Here is a 21,343-nt window from a genome sequence, read left to right as displayed (position 1 = left end):
GGGACACAAGAACAAGTCCGACACCAGATCCTCTCTGATTAGCCGCCCCATCCACATACACTTTCCAAATCGGAGGCATGGCAGTTGTAATCACACCAACTGATTTTTCATCCATGTGTGGTTCTTTTAGAGTTTCTTCCAGCAATGGCTCAGCAAACTCCGCCACCAAGTCAGCAAGGATCTGGCCCTTCACCGAGGTGCGAGGCTTATACTTTACATCAAAAGCCCCCAGGATGGTCCCCCACTTTGCTATCCTTCCTGGGTAGTCGGCGCTACGCAGAACTGCCTTGAAGGGCAATTGGGTCAGAACAACCACTGTGTGGGACTGAAAATAATGGGGAAGCTTTCGCGTGGCATGAACCACAGCTAGGAGCGCTTTCTCTAAGGGTTGATAACGCACCTCGGCATCACCCAAAGACTTACTAACATAATATACCGGTCTTTGCACCCCGCTATCATCTCTTATCGTGTGACCAGTGGCTGACCGCGTGGACGGCCACTGCCAGATAAGCAAACAAAATCTCATGTGCCTCTGGACGAGAAAGAATGGGTGGTCGAGATAGATATTGCTTAAGCTGTTGAAAGGCTAACTCGCAGTCCTCGGTCCATTGAAACCCTTTCCACCTATTCAGCAGTTGGAAGAAAAGACGACACCGGTCAGCTGACCGAGATATGAACCTGTTCAAAGCGGTAATCATTCCCGTCAACTTTTGAATTTCTTTTGGGTTCCGAGGAGGCTGCAAGTCCTGAATAGCCTTGACCTGCACCGGGTTTACCTCTATGCCTCTATGAGTAATCATGTATCCCAAGAACTTCCCAGATCCCACGCCGAAAGAACATTTTGAGGCGTTGAGGCGCAACTTGTACCTTCTTAGTATCTGAAAAGTGTCGGCCAAATCTTTCACATGTGAGGGGATTGTTTTGCTTTTCACCACCATATCGTCAACGTATACTTCAATGGTTTTTCCCATTTGCTGTTCGAACATTCTGGTCATCATCCTTTGATAAGTAGCCCCAGCATTCTTCAGACCGAACGGCATGACCTTATAATGGTAATTCCCCGTCGGTGTAATGAATGCAGCCTTCTCCGATCCTCCAAGCTGCCAAGGGAATCTCGTGATAACCCCGGAAGGCGTCTAAGAAACTCATCCGAGGATGTCCGACAAGTGGCATCCACCACTGATCAATACGTGGCATCGGGAACGAATCTTTGGGACAGCCTTGTTCGCATCGCAAAGTCCACACATACCCTCCACGTTCCATTTTTCTTTTTAACGACGACCGATGGGCTAACCACTCAGGGTAGAAAACTTCTTTGATAGCCCCAATTTCGAGTTTAAGCACCTCTTCCTTCACAAATTTCTAATGTTCCCCTGGAAGATCGCCAAGGTGGCCGCCTTCTCGGAATGATAGCCGGGTTGACATTGAGGTGATGACAAATGAAGCCGGATCCAGGCTCGGAGCTTCATAAGGATCCCACGCAAAAACATCAACATTATCCTTCAAGAACTCTAACAACTCCATTTTCTCGTGTGGTAAAAGTACACCGACTTGGAAGAATCTCTCCGGTCATCGGCCACCGGAAACTTCTCTAATCCCTCGCACTCGCGTGTCTCATCTCCCCTGTCACCATTCCGATGAATCGTGAGCCGTTAACCGCTATAAACCCTTGTTGATCAAAGCCGAAGACTCGCTTCCGTCCGATGCGCATCGTTCGATATGCACTGCCCGGCTACCGATTGGCTGCCCGAAGATTTCCTCAACACATTCCCTCGAGGGAATTTAACTTTAACATGTAAGGTAGAGGAGGAGACGGCTCCAAGCGCATGCAGCCAAGGCCTCGGCAAGGATGGCCGTGTATGGAGAGTACGCATCAACCACGATGAAGTCCACCTCCACCGTTTCGAGCCGGACGAACGGGCAAACGGATCTGTCCCTTCGGCACAACGGCTCTCCCTTCAAAGCTTATAAGTGGCGAGTCATAAGGAGTAAGGTCTCCCAACTTCAACCTTAACCCCTTAAATAGATCAGGGTACATGATATCTGCACCGCTGCCCTGATCTATCATCACCCTTCTCACGTCATAGTTCCCACTCGAGGGTAACCACAAGAGCATCGTCACACGGGGCCTGATGGTCTACCTTATCCTCCCTCGGAGAAACCTAGGACGGGCAAGGTGCCCTTCATCCTCTTCGGCCTACTACCCACATCCTCAACCTCCGAGGATGGGAAACTGCCATCACCTCTAGTGGACCCGAGCCGAGCCCGCGGGCAGCGAAGATAACATTAATTGTTCCCAAGGCTGGCCGAGATGTATTGTTCCTCCGGGTTGTTTCGAACCAACTTGACCGACTCCGCCAGGTGGGCCGACACAAGTGCCGCTTCAACTTTCCCTCACCGACGAGCCGCTCTAGATGGTTCCACAGGTCCGACGCTCTCTGGTAGTGTGGCCTACATCCCGATGGTACCGACAAAAGAGATTTTGGTTTCTTTTCAGGTCCCCCTGCCATCTTGCTCTGGCCATCTGAAGAAAGTTTCTTTACGAACTTTCTCTAGTAACTGATGCACCGGTTCTCGAAACACAGTATTTACAGCCTGAGGTGCTGCCGAGCCGGATTGCCCGAAGTAATCCCTCCTCAGCTTGTTGTTGTGGTATCTATCAGACCTGAAATCCATTCTCTCCTCATGATAACCTTTTCCTTTCCCTTCCCTTGCCGCTCGGTCTTCTTCTACCCTCTGTACTCATCAATACGATCCATAAGGGCGTGTACACCTGCGGACGGGCTTTTTCGTCAAATACTTTCTTAGGTCGTGGTCGGTAGGGAGACCTACCTTAAAGGTATTAAGCGCCACCTCATCAAAGTCACCATCTATCTCTTTAAACATCTCCCAAGACGGCCGGGAGTATGCTTTCAGTCTCCCCTTCCTTCATGGCCATGGATAGCAGAGAATCCAATGGCCGAGGGACTCTCGCTACACGTAATGAACCGCGAAAGCGAATGCCCTAGTCGCTCCCCAAACGAGCCTACGGGACCCAGATTTGAGACCGTTAAACCATCTCATAGCCACAGTCCTGCCGAGAGGGAAAACTTTACATATCGAGTCTCATTGTGAGAGTGCACCGCCATCCTCCGGTTGAAGTGACTCACGTGCTCCACCGGATCAGCTCCGGCCATTATAAATGGTGAAGGGTGGGCCGGGTGAACCTCCCCGAAGCCTCCCCTCTCAATCCTCCGTGCAAATGGAGATTTGGAGAGCTGGTGCAACGCCCTACTCATGGTATCGTTGCCTAAGCCCCTAGAACGAAGCTTCTTACGTCTACGGGTTGGTTGGTCGCCCTTCTCACCGGAGGACGTTACACTGGTGGGGGAGCGCGACCTTGAGCCGTAGCCAACTCCCCTATCGTTCTCCGAAGAAGAACTAGACGAGGACGGTGAAAACTTACGTTTAGCACGACGTAACTTCCTCTTCAAACGATTGATTTCCCTCTGCATGGATTTAGATCCCTCCTCGTGGGTGGTGCTACCCCCGCCATGAGTATGGCTAGCGCCAGGGTATTCTGTATGGACACTCCCTTCACGATCCCTTCGACGTTCAAGGCGTTCGAAATGGTCTTCCGGTTGTGATCCCTGTGACTCTGCATGGTGAGAGCCTAAGCCTGCCATAATATTCCTACCTCTTCTAGACTAGATTCCCACAGACGGCGCCAATTGTAAGTGCACAATTGCACCTGGCCCCAAGAACAAGCATGCTCGTGCCCAACGAGCCTTAAACAATGTAATTTGTAGAGTGTGGGCTTGAAACCCAGGTTAGAAGTGTTTGAGGATTAAATGGCAAGCCAAAGATTATAAACACTTAAAAACAACAAAGAATACTATAAGTCAATCTGCTCGGACATAAGCCGAGAACTGTTCTTATATTATTTCTCTCTCTTTTTCTCTTTCCTTTAGGTTACAAAGAGGGAATCCCTTTTTTCTGTCTTAGATTGCTCTTTAAATACTACTCTTTTGAATAATTTGTACACGTGTTGCCTCACCTCCCCCTTAGCCTAGATATTTCTTTTCTCAGTGCCTTTGAATAGTAACCAGAAGTTTCTCTTTCACTGTTCAGGTGTCACTTCCCCATAAATGCGGCCAGGGTGGTAGGTGCAGGGTCTTTAATGTGGAGGTGGCAGCCTTTATCTTTGACATTTCTTCAACACCAGTGCTTCTAGGGCATTCTAGGGTTTCCCCCTTTTAACCATTGGCCTTAACCGTGTCATCCCCTAATCTTTACTACAAAATCCCGAGTTCTTCGGTGTCCATCCGAGGGTAAGTTCACCCTCGGCTGGATCCTCGGATCCTCGGCGTATGGGCCGACCCATAGTACTAACAAATTCTAAACCCAGGAGCAGGTCGGCCTTCCTTAACACGGCCCAAAAGGCCCACATTCTCATCAGGATCCTTTTGCCCCCCACAATAATAGGATAAATTTTAAAATAAATATATAAACTTCCCACCTGAAATTTAATCCACCAAAAACGGTTTGAACCTACGCCTTTGCAATTACCAAATTAATCAATTAATTTTTTATACAAAAGATTAGAAAACCAAATTCAAAACTTTTAAGAGATAAATTTAAACAATTATCTTTCTCTCAAAAACTTATACAATTATCACAAAAATTAGATAGGTTTCCCTATAATAGAAAAATTAGGTCATCCCAAAAAAAACCTCCCCACCCGGCCTTTATTTTTTTTTTAATTCAAATTTTATAAACAATAAAATTTTGTGAAGAATTCCATGTTCAACAACCGTATCACCTTTTTAAAAATATAACCATTATCACCATTCTTCTTTAATTTTCTTTTATTTCTATACAAATTTTAGATTCAAAGAATCAAGGTTAAGCCACAAATATATATCTTCACCTTTCTTCCTCTCTCAATTAAAAAAAAAAAAAAATCCCCCCCCTAAGGAATTTTGAAGAACAAGATCTATACTACACAATAATTTGTTCAAGTACTTTTTTTCATATCATAAATAAAATCTCCACTCATTAATTACTTCAAACCATTACTATACATTTGTGGTGGGCCTTTTTTGCGTCTTGGGCTGTATTGCTCCTGCTGTACCACGGCCCTGTGATTTTGGGGTAGAAGAGTCAAGATTAGCCTAATTGAGACACACCTTAGGTTAGCTTATGTGCAAGCTAGGCCCTTCTTGTGTTGAAGCGTCCTAGTAGGAATCTCGAGCATATTCACATGCTCACTGTAGGAAAAACTATTACAAGTGTTATAGCAGGATAACACAATACAACAAGATATCTATAACACTTTGTTGAGGTCTAAAAAAAAATATAATAAGAGAACATGATGAAAGGCCCAAAGAAGTGGTACATTGGGCCAATCCTCGGGAATTAAAAATCGAAATAAAAAAGAGAAAGGTTAAGGCTACAAAAGAAAGAGGGACGATGGACCTGAGGCCCAAAAAAAGAAGAAGAAAAAGGGGTAAGAAGTCCATAGGAAAAAAAAAAGGGAGAAAAAAAAGAATTCAGCCCGCTTAGACTTAAGAAAAAGAAAAGAAAGACCAGAGAAAGAAAAGAGCTAGGCAAGGACGACGGGGGGAGCCTGGGACCTCTCGGTGAACAGCACGGCTAAAGGAGGACTAAGACAACTCAAAAGGCACTAGGAACAAGAAGCAGATGGACTTTTTTGAAGCACCTAGCGATGCAGCGCAAGGCTCGAGGACTTGGAAAGCAACGGCTCAAGAGTAAGAAGCCGGTGCCTCGGGGAACCCAAAATAAGAAGTCCATGAAATGAAATGGTTGGGGAAACCTTCAGTTTGACAGAAGAAAACTCCACTTACTTGGAAAAATGACAAAAGGGAAGGGGCGGCCAAAAGGGGGTAAGCCCGAAAAGGGAAGACAGAGAAAAGGGGGCTTGGGGAAAGAGAAGAGCTAAAGGTACAGCTCCCCCAAGGGCACCTCGAAACGGAAGGTCAGCAAGACACTTTCAAGAAAAGAACACCAAAAGAAGGAGAGGTATGGAAAATAAGGAAATGAGCAGTTGTTAAAAGGGCCGAGACAAACAGGGGGCTCTAGAGCCCAGGGGGCCAAGGGAGAAGAATCAATGGTACTCCAAAACCCTAATGTGACACTATAAAAGAGGAGAAGCAGTCAACATTAAGGTCATTCAGCAAGATAGAAATTAGATAGAATCATGAAGAAAAAAGGCTCTGTAAAACTCAAAGAAAGCAGGGGAATATCTCCCGGTATCCCAGAAACAGCCACTATAGCACATGCTTGGATTCAAAAGGATTCAAATTTTGTAAGTCTTAGAGGCCCAGAGAGTCATCTAAGTTTGTAACTTTTGAGCTTATTTGAACCTTGCATTAAGCCTTGGTGAGCTTATTGTAATCCACAACTAAGAAAAATTAATGAAATATTTCCTACTAACTTTGAGGATCTTGAGCAATTATTATTATTATTATTATTATTATTATTATTATTATTATTATTATTATTATTATTATTATTATTATTATTATTATTATTATTATTTTACGTTTGTCTGCCTTTGCTGTTTCCTTATTAATCAATACATATATTCTCGTCTGCAAGTGTATGTGTATTGCAGGAGTTCTGCCTTGTGCATCACTTGGTCTTTAAACAGCCCATTTAGTTGCGATAGACCAAGTCTAGTCCCTTCAAACTACAACTAGAGGGTCCAGGGTCCTTGTTTAAGCTTGGGCTTGGATAACTGTTCAAAAAAGTACCCTCACACACTTTAACTAAAATATTTTCTGCTAACAACAATAATACATGAACAGTTCCACGAAAGAAAAAAAATATCACAACGTGATTACGGCAGAGATAGATTAATGGCAAGATATCAAGTTAGTCATTAATCAACCATGGCAAAGGAAGTAAGATTAGTCTGCTAAAGGAATGAGCTTGGCTTTTTAGCATATTCAAGTTCAAAAAGGGAACTAATCTCCAATGTGGGTAACCTTAGAGAGGAGTCCTACTATATAAGTTACTCACTTTGGAAAATGGACTTAGATGGCTTAATCTCAAATTCTTGACTCATTAGAGAGTGGGTTATTGAGAGGAAGAGAAGTGCGTAGCCTATTGATGCATGCTTTTACTCCTATTACTCATATTTTTCTTCATTACTTTTGGTTTTATGTGTTTTTTCTTTCTCTTATTTGTTTTCTCTGTTTTCTTCCTTTTCCTTATTCCTTTTTTCCTCTCCCTTTACTGTGCATGTCTATGGCCTTTTATACTGCTTGCTGTGACATGATTTGTCATTTTTACCCCTTAACTGCTTTTGGCCTGTTATGGGTGTCCTTCCAAGACTGCCCACTTGTTTGCCAGCTGCTCAGCCACCACCATTACACTATGTTAGCTATGCCATGCCTCATTCCTAGACAAAAGTGGTTTTGTTTTGTTTTTTACTTCCCCTTGATGCTCCCATCCAGATAAGGGTTAAACTTCTTCCTTACCAACCTCTATAGCATGCACCTAATGATTTCAGCTCATATTTAACTCTTTTGGATGAGATTTTATCCCAGCAGGATATTTCCCCCAAAAAATCTTGAGCGGGAACCCTAGAATAGGCTCCCCCTTCTCTCCACTGCTAGACCACACTCTCTCTTACCTCTGACCCATGGTCCACCTCTACTATATTGGCTAGATACAGGTAGGTGGTGTCTGAGTCTTGTGTGCATGTTCCACGTCCATATGAGTCTATTACTTTTTTGGCACTCATGCGTTTGCCATTGCCTCTAGGTTTATTTGATTTTTCTGCACGCTCTAGTGTTTGTTTAACTCTTGTGACGTGAATGAGTTTTTGGGTATTCATTCTCTACATCCCATCTCTTCTATGGGCTGGGCATTGCTTGAGTGTGAGCTTTCTCTTCTTTAATTCGGCTCATGTCCTTTCTTATCTTTTGTCTGTGGGCTAGCTAGTGCTCCTACCATGCCACTGCATTATTCCTGCTATGATATCATTCACCCTTGTTTGTCTTGTTATTACTTTTGGGCTTGGCAGACTGAAGCGTCTGCCATGTCAATTCCTCATATTATTCCTTCTTTTAATCTTTACTACCCAGCATTCCTGCTGGGCCAGTCCATTCAATACCCCGGGCATCTTCGACCCATTTCATTCCTTAGGCATCTTGGGCTCATTTCATTATTTACTACCTCTTTCATTCCCATAAGCTTTTGCTAAATCTTTTGTACTTTCCTGGCCCGTTTACCACATCTTTTACCTTTAGGTTTATTGGCCTTTGAACCAACCTCATTTACAAATTTCTTTCTTTGGGCTCCTCCAGCCCATTTCCGCTTTCTTTCCATCTCTTACGATTCCCATGGGCTTACTACTTTATTCTTTGGGTTTCCTTAGCATGTTTACTTTCTTTGAGGCCACTTATTATTTTTTGGGCTTGTGGACCATTATTCCTACCATTTTGGCCCAATGGTCTTTACTTTACTGCTTTCTTTCTCCACCTTTTTCATATTGTTGGGCTTCTTCTGCCATTGAGCCCTTTTGTCAAAAAATGAGCATCAACAACGTCTATTAGTAATCACATTTAACCCTTGATTTACTCTTATTTTGCCTTATTTTGTAGTCCATTTGAGCGAACATGTGGTCATCTTGCAAAATATGAGATGTCATATAAATGCATCCTACTAACTAGTGAGTACCACTAGTTTTATTTCACATTCTTTTAATCATCTAATTTCTTATTTTTATTTGCTTTGTATTTGGTGGGAAATAGTTTGTAATAAGGATTGTCTTAAGTTTCTTCGAAACTGTGTTTTTTTTTTGGCATAATTAAGATGCACTTTTGTATATTTATTGTTAATTTTTCACACATACTTGATTTTAGTTTTGAAACATTTTTCCCTTTTAGTTATCGGGTTTTGCTTCTTGGAAAAAAAAAATTAGCACAAATCTTTTTCTCTTCTAATTAATTCTTTTTACATTATATTCTCCTTAGTGAATATAATCTTCCCAATGGTATTAATGATACCCCTAAAAAAAAGAAGTCTCTAACCACGTTTGTGAGTGCGTGCTTAGAGGCTAGTATATGTTAAGTATCTAGTATATTCATTAGTTTGTTATTATTGTGAGAGGAAAATAAATTCATATTTTTAAAAAACAAAAAAAATTTCAAAAGTTTAAGAAGTTAAAGTTTCGATAAAGTAAAAATTATCTCATTACAAGCTAAAAATATATATATAAGATACTATATAATATATGACTTATTTAATTTTATATGAAAGGATAGTATCTACACAAAATCATGATATTAAAAAAGTCTAACAAAAGAAATTGAATTAAGAATTTCCCTATAATCTAGTTTAGCTATCTCTCACAAGATACTAAAAAACATTACTCTCATTTTCAAGCAAATAGGAAACACATATATAACTACATGTGTGTATATATATTTGTGAGTTTTATACCATTTCATTTTAGTCCTATAGGTCAGGCCCACAAGGAAGGATTTTGGGGGTTTTAGATTGGTTTTTGGGCATTTGAGAATTTAGATTGAGGGCACTACAGAGCTCAACTAAACCCAAAATAGAAATGAAAAACCATATATATATATATATATATATATATATATATATATATATATATATATATATATATATATATATAAAGATAAATTTTTTCATACACATACAAATATATGCGTGTGTGTGTGTATAGGGTTGGATTTAAGTTACATCTAGTGTAACTCTAAGCAATATTATACTACCTAATAACTTGTTATTAAATTCATATTTTGAAAATCCAACCGTTGAATTACATGTTTTATATGTTCTTAACATGCATGCTAATTTTCATGCCAATTGGGTGTAATTTACTATTCGATTTATAAACTCATATTTTATACACTATTTTAAATTACAAAAACTTGAATTTAAAAAATTGATTGATGACATGGCTATTGATCTTTGATCATCTTTAAATTTTGTAAGCATAAATAATATACGAAGATAATGTAATCCAATGGTGAATTTATCAAAATTCATATTTAATTAAAAAATATTGGCTGATGTAACATTATTTAAAGTTATACACCTAGTGTAACTTTGCAAGAGTTACACATGTTTTAAACTATTGATTTTTATTAAGACCATTGGTTTAAAACACACTATTAGTCATCTCATCATCTTTCTAAAAATAAGTGATGAAGCATTAAATGAGTCTCTCCACCCTCCAAATCCAGCCAATCTTCTTCTTCTTCTCTCTCCTCTGCCTGGCCTAGACCTTTATCCATAATCACGGTTAATAGGCACTCTAAATTCCAGTAATTAGCTGATTTCAATTTTTGTCTATAATCATTGTAAAGTTTGCTGAAAACTTAGTCACTAGCCTAGAATTGGTTGATTTTTATATCAAAAAAATATATATAAAGCAACTTTTTGAGTAAATATTGAGGATGAGAAAAAGTTGAACTTTTCTTTCATTGCTTTCAACAGTGGAATAGAAGTTGTGTCTATGTTTTATCATTTTTTTCCCCTGCTAAATTAAACCTCTAGCACTTCCCTCATTCCTTTTTTTTTACTGATTATATAAATATCAGTGGGCTTCTTGTATTTATTTCTTTTGGGTTATTATAACCCATCTCATAGTTTTGTTGTAGGCACAACAGAAAGTCTAGTATGATTTTTGGAATAATATAGTGTATCTAAAACTCATACCAGCCCGCAAAGACTATGCATGTGCTGCTTGTTAGCCATAGAAATAAAGCAAAGTCTTATACAAAAGTAACAAAACATAACTCAAATTCAAAACTCATACCGAAGTTTCTACCCACACCAAAACTATATAGTGCTCTTTAATGGCTAGAAAGAAAAAAAATGATATTGTGCTCTACAGTTGGAAAGAAAAAAGGAAAAAAAAAAGTATGGAAAGAAATTAATAAGGAGAGAGAAAAAAAAAGTATTAATTAGGTAATGAGGGGAAAAAGAATAACATTTGATGATAATTTGTTATGATCCTAGTGTCTCACATTGGTTTAGTGTGAGCTTAACCATGTGTTTATATGGGATCAAATGAGTTGTGGCATTGTGGTTGGATCCCGAAAGGGGCGACCTAGAAGCTGGATTAAAATTACTGATAGTTGAATGGAGCCAACAAAAAAAGAAAGGGCTACCAATGGGTTAATGTCGCTAAAGTGAGCCGTCATAGACGTCGGCTGCAGAGCGTGGTGGTATGTTATGATTCTAGTGTCCCACATTGGTTACATGTAAGCTTAACCATGTGTTTGCAAGCTCTTGGACACCCTCCTCTTGTAAGCCAACTTTTCAAGGGTGAGTTCTACCCATAAGTTTGTAACATTTGGGATCATGGCTAACCATGTCAGATCTTGGAAGGGGCGACCTAGAAGCCGAATTACAATTACTGATAGTTGAGTGGAACCACCAAAAAGAGAAAGGGCTACCAATCGGTCAATGTAGCTAGAATGAGCTGTCGGCTGCGGAGCGTGGTGGTATGTTATGATCCTAGTGTCCCATATTGGTTAAGTATAAGCCTAACCGTGTGTTTATAAGTTCTTTGGCACCCTCCCCTTGTAAGCCTTTTTTCAAGAGTGAGTTCTACCCATGGGTTTGTAACATAATTTTTCAACCATTAAATCTTTTAAAAATCTACGATGTAAAAAATGTATACCTTTACAGGAGTTATACAAGGTGTAACTTGAATCTATCTCATATATATATGTGTGTGTGTGTGTGTGTGTCTTCTATACAGTAAGAGGACGTTTATCCTATATTGGTTGTATGCATCTAGTGTCCGCTGTTTATAACCTATTGATGCTTACTTTGGCAAAGAGGTCCAATAATAAGAAGAAGCCCAAAAATATGGGAGAAAAAGAATTAGTAAATTGAGAAGTAAACCATTAAGCCCCGAATAGCAAGAATAATGGACCATAGGCCCAAAAAAAATAGCAAAAGGGCCTCAAAGAAAGCAAGCGGGCCCAAAGGAGCCCGAAGAGAGAAGTGGTAAACCCATGGGCATTATAAGAAATAGAAAGCAACCAAGAATGGGCCAAAGGAGCCCAAAGGAAAGAATTAAGTAAATAGGGGTTGGTGGAAAGGCCTATAAATCCTGAAAGTAAATGATATGGTAATTTAAGCAGGGGAAGCCCAAAAGACTTAGCAAAAACCCATAGAAATGAAGAATTGGAATGGGCCAGGGATGCCCAAGGAAAGGAAACGGGCTGAGGATGCCTAAAAGAATGAAATGGGCCAAGAAAGCTCGAAAGCAATGAAATGGGCCAAGGGAGCCCAAAACAGCATGAGCATTAGCCCAATGATAATGTTGGGCTACTGGAATTGAACAAAGGGAAAGCATACAACAAGCCCAAAAAAGGCCCAGCAAGTGCACGTCAAATAATAGCATGACAAGAACAACAGGATGGCATGACAAAAGTATTAATTGACCCATAAAAGAAGATAAGGAACTGATTGGAGAAAGAAAGGCCCACGATCAAGCAAGACACAACCTAGGAAAGAAGTAAGACAATAAAGAATGAAAGTTCAGAGATTCATTCACGCCACAAGAGATCAAGAACAAGTAGCAGAATGTGTAGACAAGCCTTCAGGTCATGAAAAATGCATAAACAGCAAACAAGCCATTGACATACATAGAAGTGGAGCACGCACAAAACTCAGGCACCACCAACTTCTACCCAGTCAATACAAGAGTGGTGAGCCATGGGTCAAAGGTAAGAGAGGGTATGATCTGGCGGTGGGAAGAAGGGGAGAGCCTATTCTAGGGTTCCTTCTTTCCCTCTTTTGGGGGAAATGTCTTACTGGGATAACATGCCACCCAAAAGAGGGAAAGATGAGTTAGAATCACTAGGTGCATGCCATGAGGGACAGTGAGAGAGAATGTCCACCCTTATCCGGATGGGAATGCCACAGTGAGCAAACAAACAAAATAAGACTCTTTGTCTGGGAATGGGATGTGGGACAGTCAGTAAAGGTAAGTGATGATGGTTGGGCAACCAACAGACCAGTGGATGGTTTGAGAAGGACACTCATACTAGGACAAAAGCGGTTAAAGGGCAAAATAGTAAAAACCCATTACGGCAGGCAGTATAAAAGGGGCCTTAGCCGTGCACAAGAAAAAACAACAAAACAACAGAAGAGGGAACAAGAGAGAATAGACAGAAAATGAAGCAAGAAAGGGAGTGAAAAATAGAGCAGAAAACTTAGAAAGGAAAAAAGAATTAGAAAGAAAAACAGAGAGTAAGCAAGAGTATGATAGTGGGCATGCACCAATAGACTATTCCTTTCTCTCCCTCTAAAAGCTTACTCTCTAGTGAGAATTAAGGAATTTGAAGATAAACCATTTAGGCCCATTCCTTCAAAGTGGGCAATTTTCGTGGCAGGATTTCCTTGTAAGGTTGCCCACATTAAAAAGTGGTTCCCTTCCTGGATTTAACTTCGTAGAGAAACCAAGTATGGCAAACTGATTATTCTTCCTTTATTTAATTGATCAAGCATTAGTGTAATCTCTTTTTTATTTTATTTTATTGTTATCATCTTATTTATGTTGCATTTATATTGCTACATTGCTTCTTCCTTTATTAAGATCATGATTTCATTTTATTTATTTTTTAGTTTTCTGGCTAACAGTAAGTATATTCTTTTTATTGTTGTCATATTACATCCGCCTGCCATAACTTTTTTTTGTAACAGTTTCCTTTGCCATAGGCCTGTGACCAAAGTTTTAGCAAAAAGGTTCTAATTTGTGCACAAGCTGACTTGGGGATGTGTTGCAGTCAAGCCAGTCCTGACTCTCCTACCCAAAACCATTGGGCCATAACGTGGTAGGAGATAGCCCAGCCTACAGTTGTCAAAAAGGCCCACCACATAACCTCAGTCTACAAGTACAAAAGGGCCTATATAGTATTCTGGTTATGTAATGTATTATAAACTCAGTTTAAAAATATTAGTCTTACTATTTTCGTGTGTGTTTTAATAAATATTATTGTTTACTCGGAAAAAAGGTTTGTTATCGGCAAGTTATTTGAGGACTAAATTCTCTAAATAACCCTTAATCTGTACATAAAATTACTTTAGAAAAATAAATAACTTATGGTATATTAGTAATTTAAATTTAATAGTTTGATGAAAAAAAAAAACTTATAACTAGTTAATTGCTCATGTCCCTTGACCTTAAAAATAAGCCATAGAATTGTAAAATTCAAAACACACTATGGGGGAGTGGACCTAAATCCACCCTAAGGACTTTGACTCAAAGAGAAAATACGTGGAATGGACCCAGCCCGAGGTCCAACAAGAGATAAAAGAGACTTTTGATGGGAAGATACCATTTAGGCCTAGAGCCAAGATAATCTACTATACCTATTCTTCCCGAGGCCCATCTGGGCTCACTATTGAGATAATCCATGAAACCTTTCTTTCCTGAGAACACGAAGACTAGCCAAGAAACGAACTTCTTCTTAACCCAGGGCCTCCTTTTCTTTACCTTTCTCCCGAGGAACACATCAAAGAAAACACAAATCCCAATGTAATAGTCACTTTTGCATTAATAAGCTCCCCCACCTAATGGCAATCACATTAATTGCTGAATGATTGGTTTAAATAGTGGAAACACCCCCAAAATTCTTTCTTCATGATGAAGAAATGGCAAGGTAAAAGGTTAATGGGGCAAGTATTCCCCCAAACCCAGCTAAGAGCTGGACAGTTAGAGGATGAAGGGATATGGCTATAGAAGGAGGAGGAGAGCAACAAGAAGGATGATCCAAAAAAAAGAGGACTTAAGGAAGAGAGAGAGAGAATTAGAATTTTTTTTTTTTTACTTGTATTCAACCCTTAGAACCACTCTTTGTTCCATGGGAATACCCTTTTTAGTATATAAATGCATGATTCAGTTACTTTTCATCTTTAATTATCTTGTTAATCTTTTCATTGTGGATTCATATTTCTCATTATTTAGAAATTAGTTGTGTTGATCAAGAACTTTTGTCTAAAAACTCTTTTTGGTGTTTTTGACCACTACACACTATTATCCATATTCAAAACCCACATTTGATATTTTCATTATTTAAAAAAAAAAAAAAAAACAAACACAAACACAAACACCTTTGATGGGAGTTTGATGAGTCTCTCATTGTAAAACAAAAACTTCCCACTAACATTACCTTCTACTTCTAGCCAAATACAATATCTACAACTTACAAGTTTCTCCATTATCTATATAAAAAAAAAGGTATGTCCACTATTTCCTACTTCTCTCCAGATTCAATAACTACATCTTACATCTCTCTCCAACAGTTCTACTTCTTCTTCTTCGGAAAAACCTGTTCATGGAGCATCTTCAAACAACTGTTTATACATCTGGGTTTTTTCTCTAAAACATGTATGCAATATTTACCATCGAAAGTCTCAATTTATTGTTGTACAATAACAAAAGAACCATAATACTTTTTCAACGATGAGAATTACAGTTACTTCTCTGGTATCAGAATTGGTTCTACCCTTCATCATAAGTCAATTTGCAATTTCAAATATCCTTACACATGTATTTTGAAAAAAAAGAAAGAAAGAAAGGCCCCTACAGTTAGTAAGAGGGTTGTTATGATACGTAGTAGTTGATGTGTATTTTGTATTTGTATGCTGGAGAAAAGCTATATTTATTGCATCTCTTGATTAGTTTTCGGAATGTGTAAATTTAATGTTTTAGCTCGAAAATTATAGACTCTTGCAACATTTTTTGTTATACGGAATAGGGGAAGGGGAAACTTAAACTCAATGCTTAGCGGAACTGCATGCGGCAGTTGGAGTTGTGAAGCGGGTTATAAATCCCTCTCCTAACACAGACCTAAGCGATGTGGGACTAGACTCCACTTTGAACCGATTCTTCACGGAGCGAGTTTTAAGTCCCTCTCCTGATACGGACATAGGGGATAAGGGAAACTGAGACTCAATGCTTAGTGGAATGGAATAAGGACTTAAACTCACACGCCAACTCCAAAACTACATGCGGCAGTTGGAGTCATGGAGCTAGTTATAAGTCCATCTCCTAACACAGACCTAAGCGATGTGGGACTAAACTCAACTTTGAACCAATTCTTTTTTAAGTCCCTCTTATAAGTCCCTCTCCTAACACAAACTTACGCGATATGGGACTAGACTCGACTTTGAACCGATTCTTTTTTAAGTCCCTCTCCTAACACAGACCTAAGCGATGTGAGACTAGACTCGACTTTGAACTGATTCTTTTTTTTATACGGAATAGGGGAATGGGAAACTTAGACTCAATGCTTAGTAGAGTTGGCGTGTTAGTTTAAGTCTTTATTCCATTCCAACTATTGCAACATTTTCATTGACAAAATTAGTTGCAATTGAAAGTTTTAAATAGTATATATGTGTGTGTGTGTGTGGAGCTACTCAAACCCACCCAGGCTCCCGGGCTCAAAATAGTGAGGCCATGGAAACCCTCAAGTGTTCATGGCAAAGAGAGGTGCCCGTACCACTTTGCCCAACATGGGTGGTGGTTATGTTCAAATTTTTTGTGCCAAGGGTTTCTTGTCTATGAAAATTTGCGGCTTAATTGACTATAACAATGTGTATACTTCTTCTTTTAAAAAATTTAAAAAAAAAAAAAAAAAAAAACCAATGTGTATACTTTCTGTCAAACATCTGTTGTTAATCCGTTGGGCTAAAAAATGAAAGGAAAAAAAATGTTGTTTTTAGATGAGTTAACGGCAATATGATACATTATACAACGGAAGGACATTGTAACAGTTAATAGTGTAAATTACAAATTTTAAGTCTAAAAGAAACAAGATTCTCAAAAAAAAAAAAAAAAAAGGTCTAGAAGAAACAATTTTGAGGCAAGGCGGTGCATCAAAGTTTCTACAATGGTAGCAATTGATTTATTGTCTTTGTGACTCTTCAGTGTGTTCATGTGTTTTAAGGCCTTCTCATTCTGTGAAGATAATTAAAACATATTGTCTTTATCAACTTCCTAAACTACTTACAATTTCCTAACAAATAGAAAAAGGTATGTATCAAGTGGTTGCAAATATTTTACAAGGCAATTGCTTGGGTAACTCACGTTTGCGTGACCGTTTAACGCTTGAATTGTATAGATGGAAAATAGGTCTTCACTGGGTACTTTGACACTTTAAAAGGTACCATAATTACACACATAAAAGGTACACATACAAAGAGAATAGACAATTTAGTGTAAGTTTGGATAGAGATGAAAACTGAAATCAGCTGCGTTGGGCGTTTTTTGTGTGGATCCTGTGCACTGTTCACAGGACGCACAAGTACGGATTTCAGCAAATTAAACTTTAAAACTAGGTCTCACGGTACTATTCACACATTTAAAAATTATTTTGTTACCGTATATTTAGTTTTTATTTTTAGTTTTCAGCAATAAATGGTATCGAAACAAACCCTTAATCTAATATAAGTAAATGGATTTATTGCATGATATCTGCACCAAAATTGCAAAAAAGAAGGTACACAAAAATTACAGATAGAATTCTAACAAGAGTGAAAAGAATTCACAGAATACATGTGAAATTAGTAATATTTGTTATAAGGTAGCCTCAAAAATGGTTCAGCGCTGGGGCTTGGGATTCTTAATAATTATCACGTTGCAGCGACAATGGTGAGCACAGTAGTCACTCACACTGCCTAGAACCGCCCTGCAAGGAGAATAGAATTTGCATCACATATGGAATATTTTTTTTCGTAAACTCCTAGTTCTAAAAACAATACACTTCAAATACCATCACGAAAAGTTAAATAGTTGTACCCAACGAGCTCTAGATGCAGAAAGAGGGTTTGGACTTTGAATTCCTTGTGGAATCAAATATTAGAACTTATGAAAAGCATTGCTTTGCACCAAATAGGACAAAAACTATATATATATATATATTTATATACACACACACTATAGTCACAATGTAATTGGTAACTGGGTGCTATAGAATTGCACCTTTTGATTGCTCCATAACCATGACTGCCCAGTACCAAAATAGATGCACGGTGTTTATCTACAGCCTCACACAAAACATTCCGGGGATCTCCTTGACTCACTTCAGTTGACACATCTTCAATCTGCACAGCAATTTTTATTCATTAAGTCTTTAAGCTACAGTAATACTTCTTACCATAATGCAAAACTTCATTCTAGAGGGTCAGGCCGGCCTATAGGTTCCAATTCTCCAATAATACAATGTCAATTATTTTAGTATCTAGAAAGACCATTTTGATTGTAATTATGCAGGCCTTGCATACAATTAGTGCCATTTGCAAAGGTTAGCAGCAACATTACACTCACTCAACCATGTAAGTCACAGCTTGCTCAATAACATATTGATCTATTATTTTTACTTCTTTTTGTTAAGCGGGTACTATAATTCTTATTCCATAAATCTTACATATTTTTAGTAACTTCAACATTTCCTTTTTTATTTACTATGCACACGAATTTGGCCCCAAATTGAGAAAAGGGAAAGATTTGAATCAATGAGTTCTGCTTTATAAGAGACGGTCCTAATCGATTGTACTATATGTGATTGTTACCGATTTACTGCTGCAAATCTCCTTAGCCTTCTGAATGGTACCAGCGGCTGACCTCTTCAAATTTTCGTCCATAGCCTTTAAAGATTCAGAGGATCCTATTAAAGAGAACATCAAAGATTGAATTTAGTTGTTGTACAAAAACAACTTGTAACTTGTAACTCTTTGATATTTGTAATTTGTTCAACCCTGGAAAATATAAAGCAAAAGAAATCCAAAAACAATTACAGAACGTAGCAAAACAATCAACATCTATACATGGTTCCAACACATTGAGCCGAATTGTAGTGCTCACGTGTACATTAGCAAACCACAAAGCAAAAAAAAGCATAGAAAGATGTTATGTCAACTTTGTCAATACCAGTTTTTTTTTTTTTAAGGCATCTGTAGCTTGTAAATTTAATCTGTTTAATAAGATTCTAAAGATTTGTAGTTCAATTGACACTTTTTGATATGTATATCATAGTCTCATAAACGTTCAGAGTTCAAATATTTATCCAGATTGTAACAATCAAATTATCAAAAATAAAATTTTTTTTTTTAAAACTTATAATTTTAGTGTGTATTTGTTAGCAACAAGTATTGAATTCCAATTACAAATATGAAACACAACAAATGATGCTTCTAATAAACGAAACCAAGAAATTGATTGATGAAAATCAATTGACTTTGAATCACAATCTTCTCTTCTCATATGAAATTAGTTAATGAAAATCCATTTACATAAAAAGAATGAACAACATTGCTTCTATAGTCTTTTAATGGGGCTTCCTAATAAACAAAACCAAGAAACACACAAAATGGAAACGGATTACCTTTACCAATTTGAACCAGTCCTAGGTAAGGAGCTGGCGAAACTACAGCATGAACGATAATGAGCTTGAAATTATGGTCCTCCGTAGGAGCAAAAAAATTATCCAATGCCCACTTCAAAGCATGAAAGCTATGGTCACTTTCATCCACAGCCACCAAAATCACTGGCTTCTGAGTCTCTGTCATTGTTGCACAAACAAGAAGTTAAACTACCTCTCTCCTTCTCTTCCTTTTCTAGGTTGGAAAATGTGAATGAATTCTTGTTAAAGTGCTTTGCATGCCTTGAGAACTGTATTTATTTCCAATTCTAAGGGTCGGTTTGGGATTCTACTTATTTTGCCGCACTGAAATTTTTTTGCTGAAAGTACTGTAAACAGAGGTAAAAGTTAACTGAAATAGTACGGTGAGACCCATGAATAGTATCAAAAGGGCAGTGAGACTTATGAATAGTAGCAAAATAAGCTAAATAGTAAAATAAGTTGACAAAAATAATATTTGCCAAACAGACACTAACTATTATTAGGCACTTCTAGAATTGAACACCCTGTTCTTAAGAGAAAGAAAGTTTGTGTACACATTTTGTGTAACATTTTTATATTTGTGACGATGAATGATAAAGAAATAGTATTGAGTCAATATAAAAGTAATAGTCTAATAATCAGTGGCACATATTATTAGATTGAGACCAAAATTATGGCAAATGGCATGATTATAAAAGAACGGTATTATTTAACATTACAAGAGTGGGAGCAACATTTTGTATCATAGTATAATGTGAGATGGTTTTAACGATGGAGATTTATGAAGGAGATGGTTTGTAGGGGGAGTAGGATGTAAGATAAGAACTTCTTGTGTTTCTTATTAATACGTTCGCAATTGCCGTGAGACAGTTGGCCTTTGACTCGGTTAATGTAAAAAATGGACAGTTTGTGGATAGGGTATACCTATTGAGGAACTTTTAATTAAAAAAAAAAAAAAAAAACGCTTATAATAAACTGTAGTTTCTCTAAAAGCAGCTTAAATTTTGGAACTTTATTGACAAACTGTGTGTTTAAATTTTTACAAAAACTGTGGGTCAATAAAAAAAGCATAATGCTTAAATATGTCTAAGGAGTTTTAATAAACTGTGTTTAAATTTTTACAATATGCTTAAATTTTATAATTTTCTTGAGTAATCAAATATTGTTTTCTTTAATTTATTGTTATTTTTCTTGTTTTGTAGTACTTTTGTTAATTTTTAGGATAGGAGAGCAAAGGTACATGAAATAGGATAAAATTTAGTTACAAAATTAATTGTAGCTTAAGGTTATAACCTTGCTCAATATCATTAATATTACTACATATTTCGAAAATCTAATCGTTGGATTGCATGTTCTTTACATTCTTAATAAATATGTCAAATTTTGTGTCAATCAGATATTATTTATATTTATTACATAATCTATAAGATTATATTTTATGCATAATTTTAAATTACAAAAACTTACAATTTAAACATTTTATTGATGACATAGCTATTGATCTTAATTTTCTAGAAATTTTACAAGCCTGGAAGATATAAGAATAAATTGTAATCTAATGATAGATTTGTCAAAATTCACCTCCAATAAAAAAATATTGAGTAAGATTGTAGTCTTATGCTACAACCAATTTTATAACTAAACTTTATACAATAAAATATCAATTGAAAATAAAAATCAATTGTTTTCTTAGAGATTAATCAAAATAATTGTTTCCTAAATGATTCTTCATTTGTGTATAAGTTTGTTATTTTGGGTTAAATATTAATTATCTATACTACTATTTAAAGGACTTCTTCTATTTAGACTCCTACTCTTTTAGACGCCCAAAGTAAAAATACTATAAGTGCACAATTTGTACCCGGTCCAATCACTAGGTGGACTCAGGCCCAAAGAGTTTTATACAATAAAAATTTGTAGAGTGTGGGCCGGAA

The 21,343-nt window shown here is 37.8% G+C and overlaps 1 protein-coding gene across 1 annotated transcript; it reads right to left on the bottom strand.

Annotated features, from left to right (window-relative positions):
* Positions 1 to 17,459: 17,459 nt before the first annotated feature.
* Positions 17,460 to 19,625, bottom strand: LOC142623384 (universal stress protein PHOS34-like). Its single transcript, XM_075796788.1, has 4 exons — positions 19,392 to 19,625; positions 18,580 to 18,674; positions 17,990 to 18,111; positions 17,460 to 17,696 (listed from the first exon to the last, which is right to left on the bottom strand). The coding sequence occupies exons 1-4, from the start codon at positions 19,573 to 19,575 to the stop codon at positions 17,609 to 17,611; spliced, it is 489 nt and encodes a 162-aa protein (XP_075652903.1). The 5' UTR covers positions 19,576 to 19,625; the 3' UTR covers positions 17,460 to 17,608.
* Between the last annotated feature and the right edge of the window lie 1,718 nt (positions 19,626 to 21,343).

Source organism: Castanea sativa, chromosome 2 (assembly GCF_040712315.1).
Source record: "Castanea sativa cultivar Marrone di Chiusa Pesio chromosome 2, ASM4071231v1".
NCBI classification, from domain to species: Eukaryota; Viridiplantae; Streptophyta; class Magnoliopsida; order Fagales; family Fagaceae; genus Castanea; species Castanea sativa.
This window is presented reverse-complemented; position numbering and strand designations above follow the sequence as displayed.

Bases quoted from the DNA above. Each gene is read 5' to 3' on its own strand.
- LOC142623384 (XM_075796788.1), bottom strand. From the start codon at position 19,575: ATGACAGAGACTCAGAAGCCAGTGATTTTGGTGGCTGTGGATGAAAGT. The intron at 18,675-19,391 runs GTAATCCGTTTC...TCTCTTTAATAG, and splicing joins ACTGGTTCAAATTGGTAAAG to GATCCTCTGAATCTTTAAAG. The intron at 17,697-17,989 runs GTGCAATTCTAT...TTCTCCTTGCAG, and splicing joins GGTTATGGAGCAATCAAAAG to GGCGGTTCTAGGCAGTGTGA.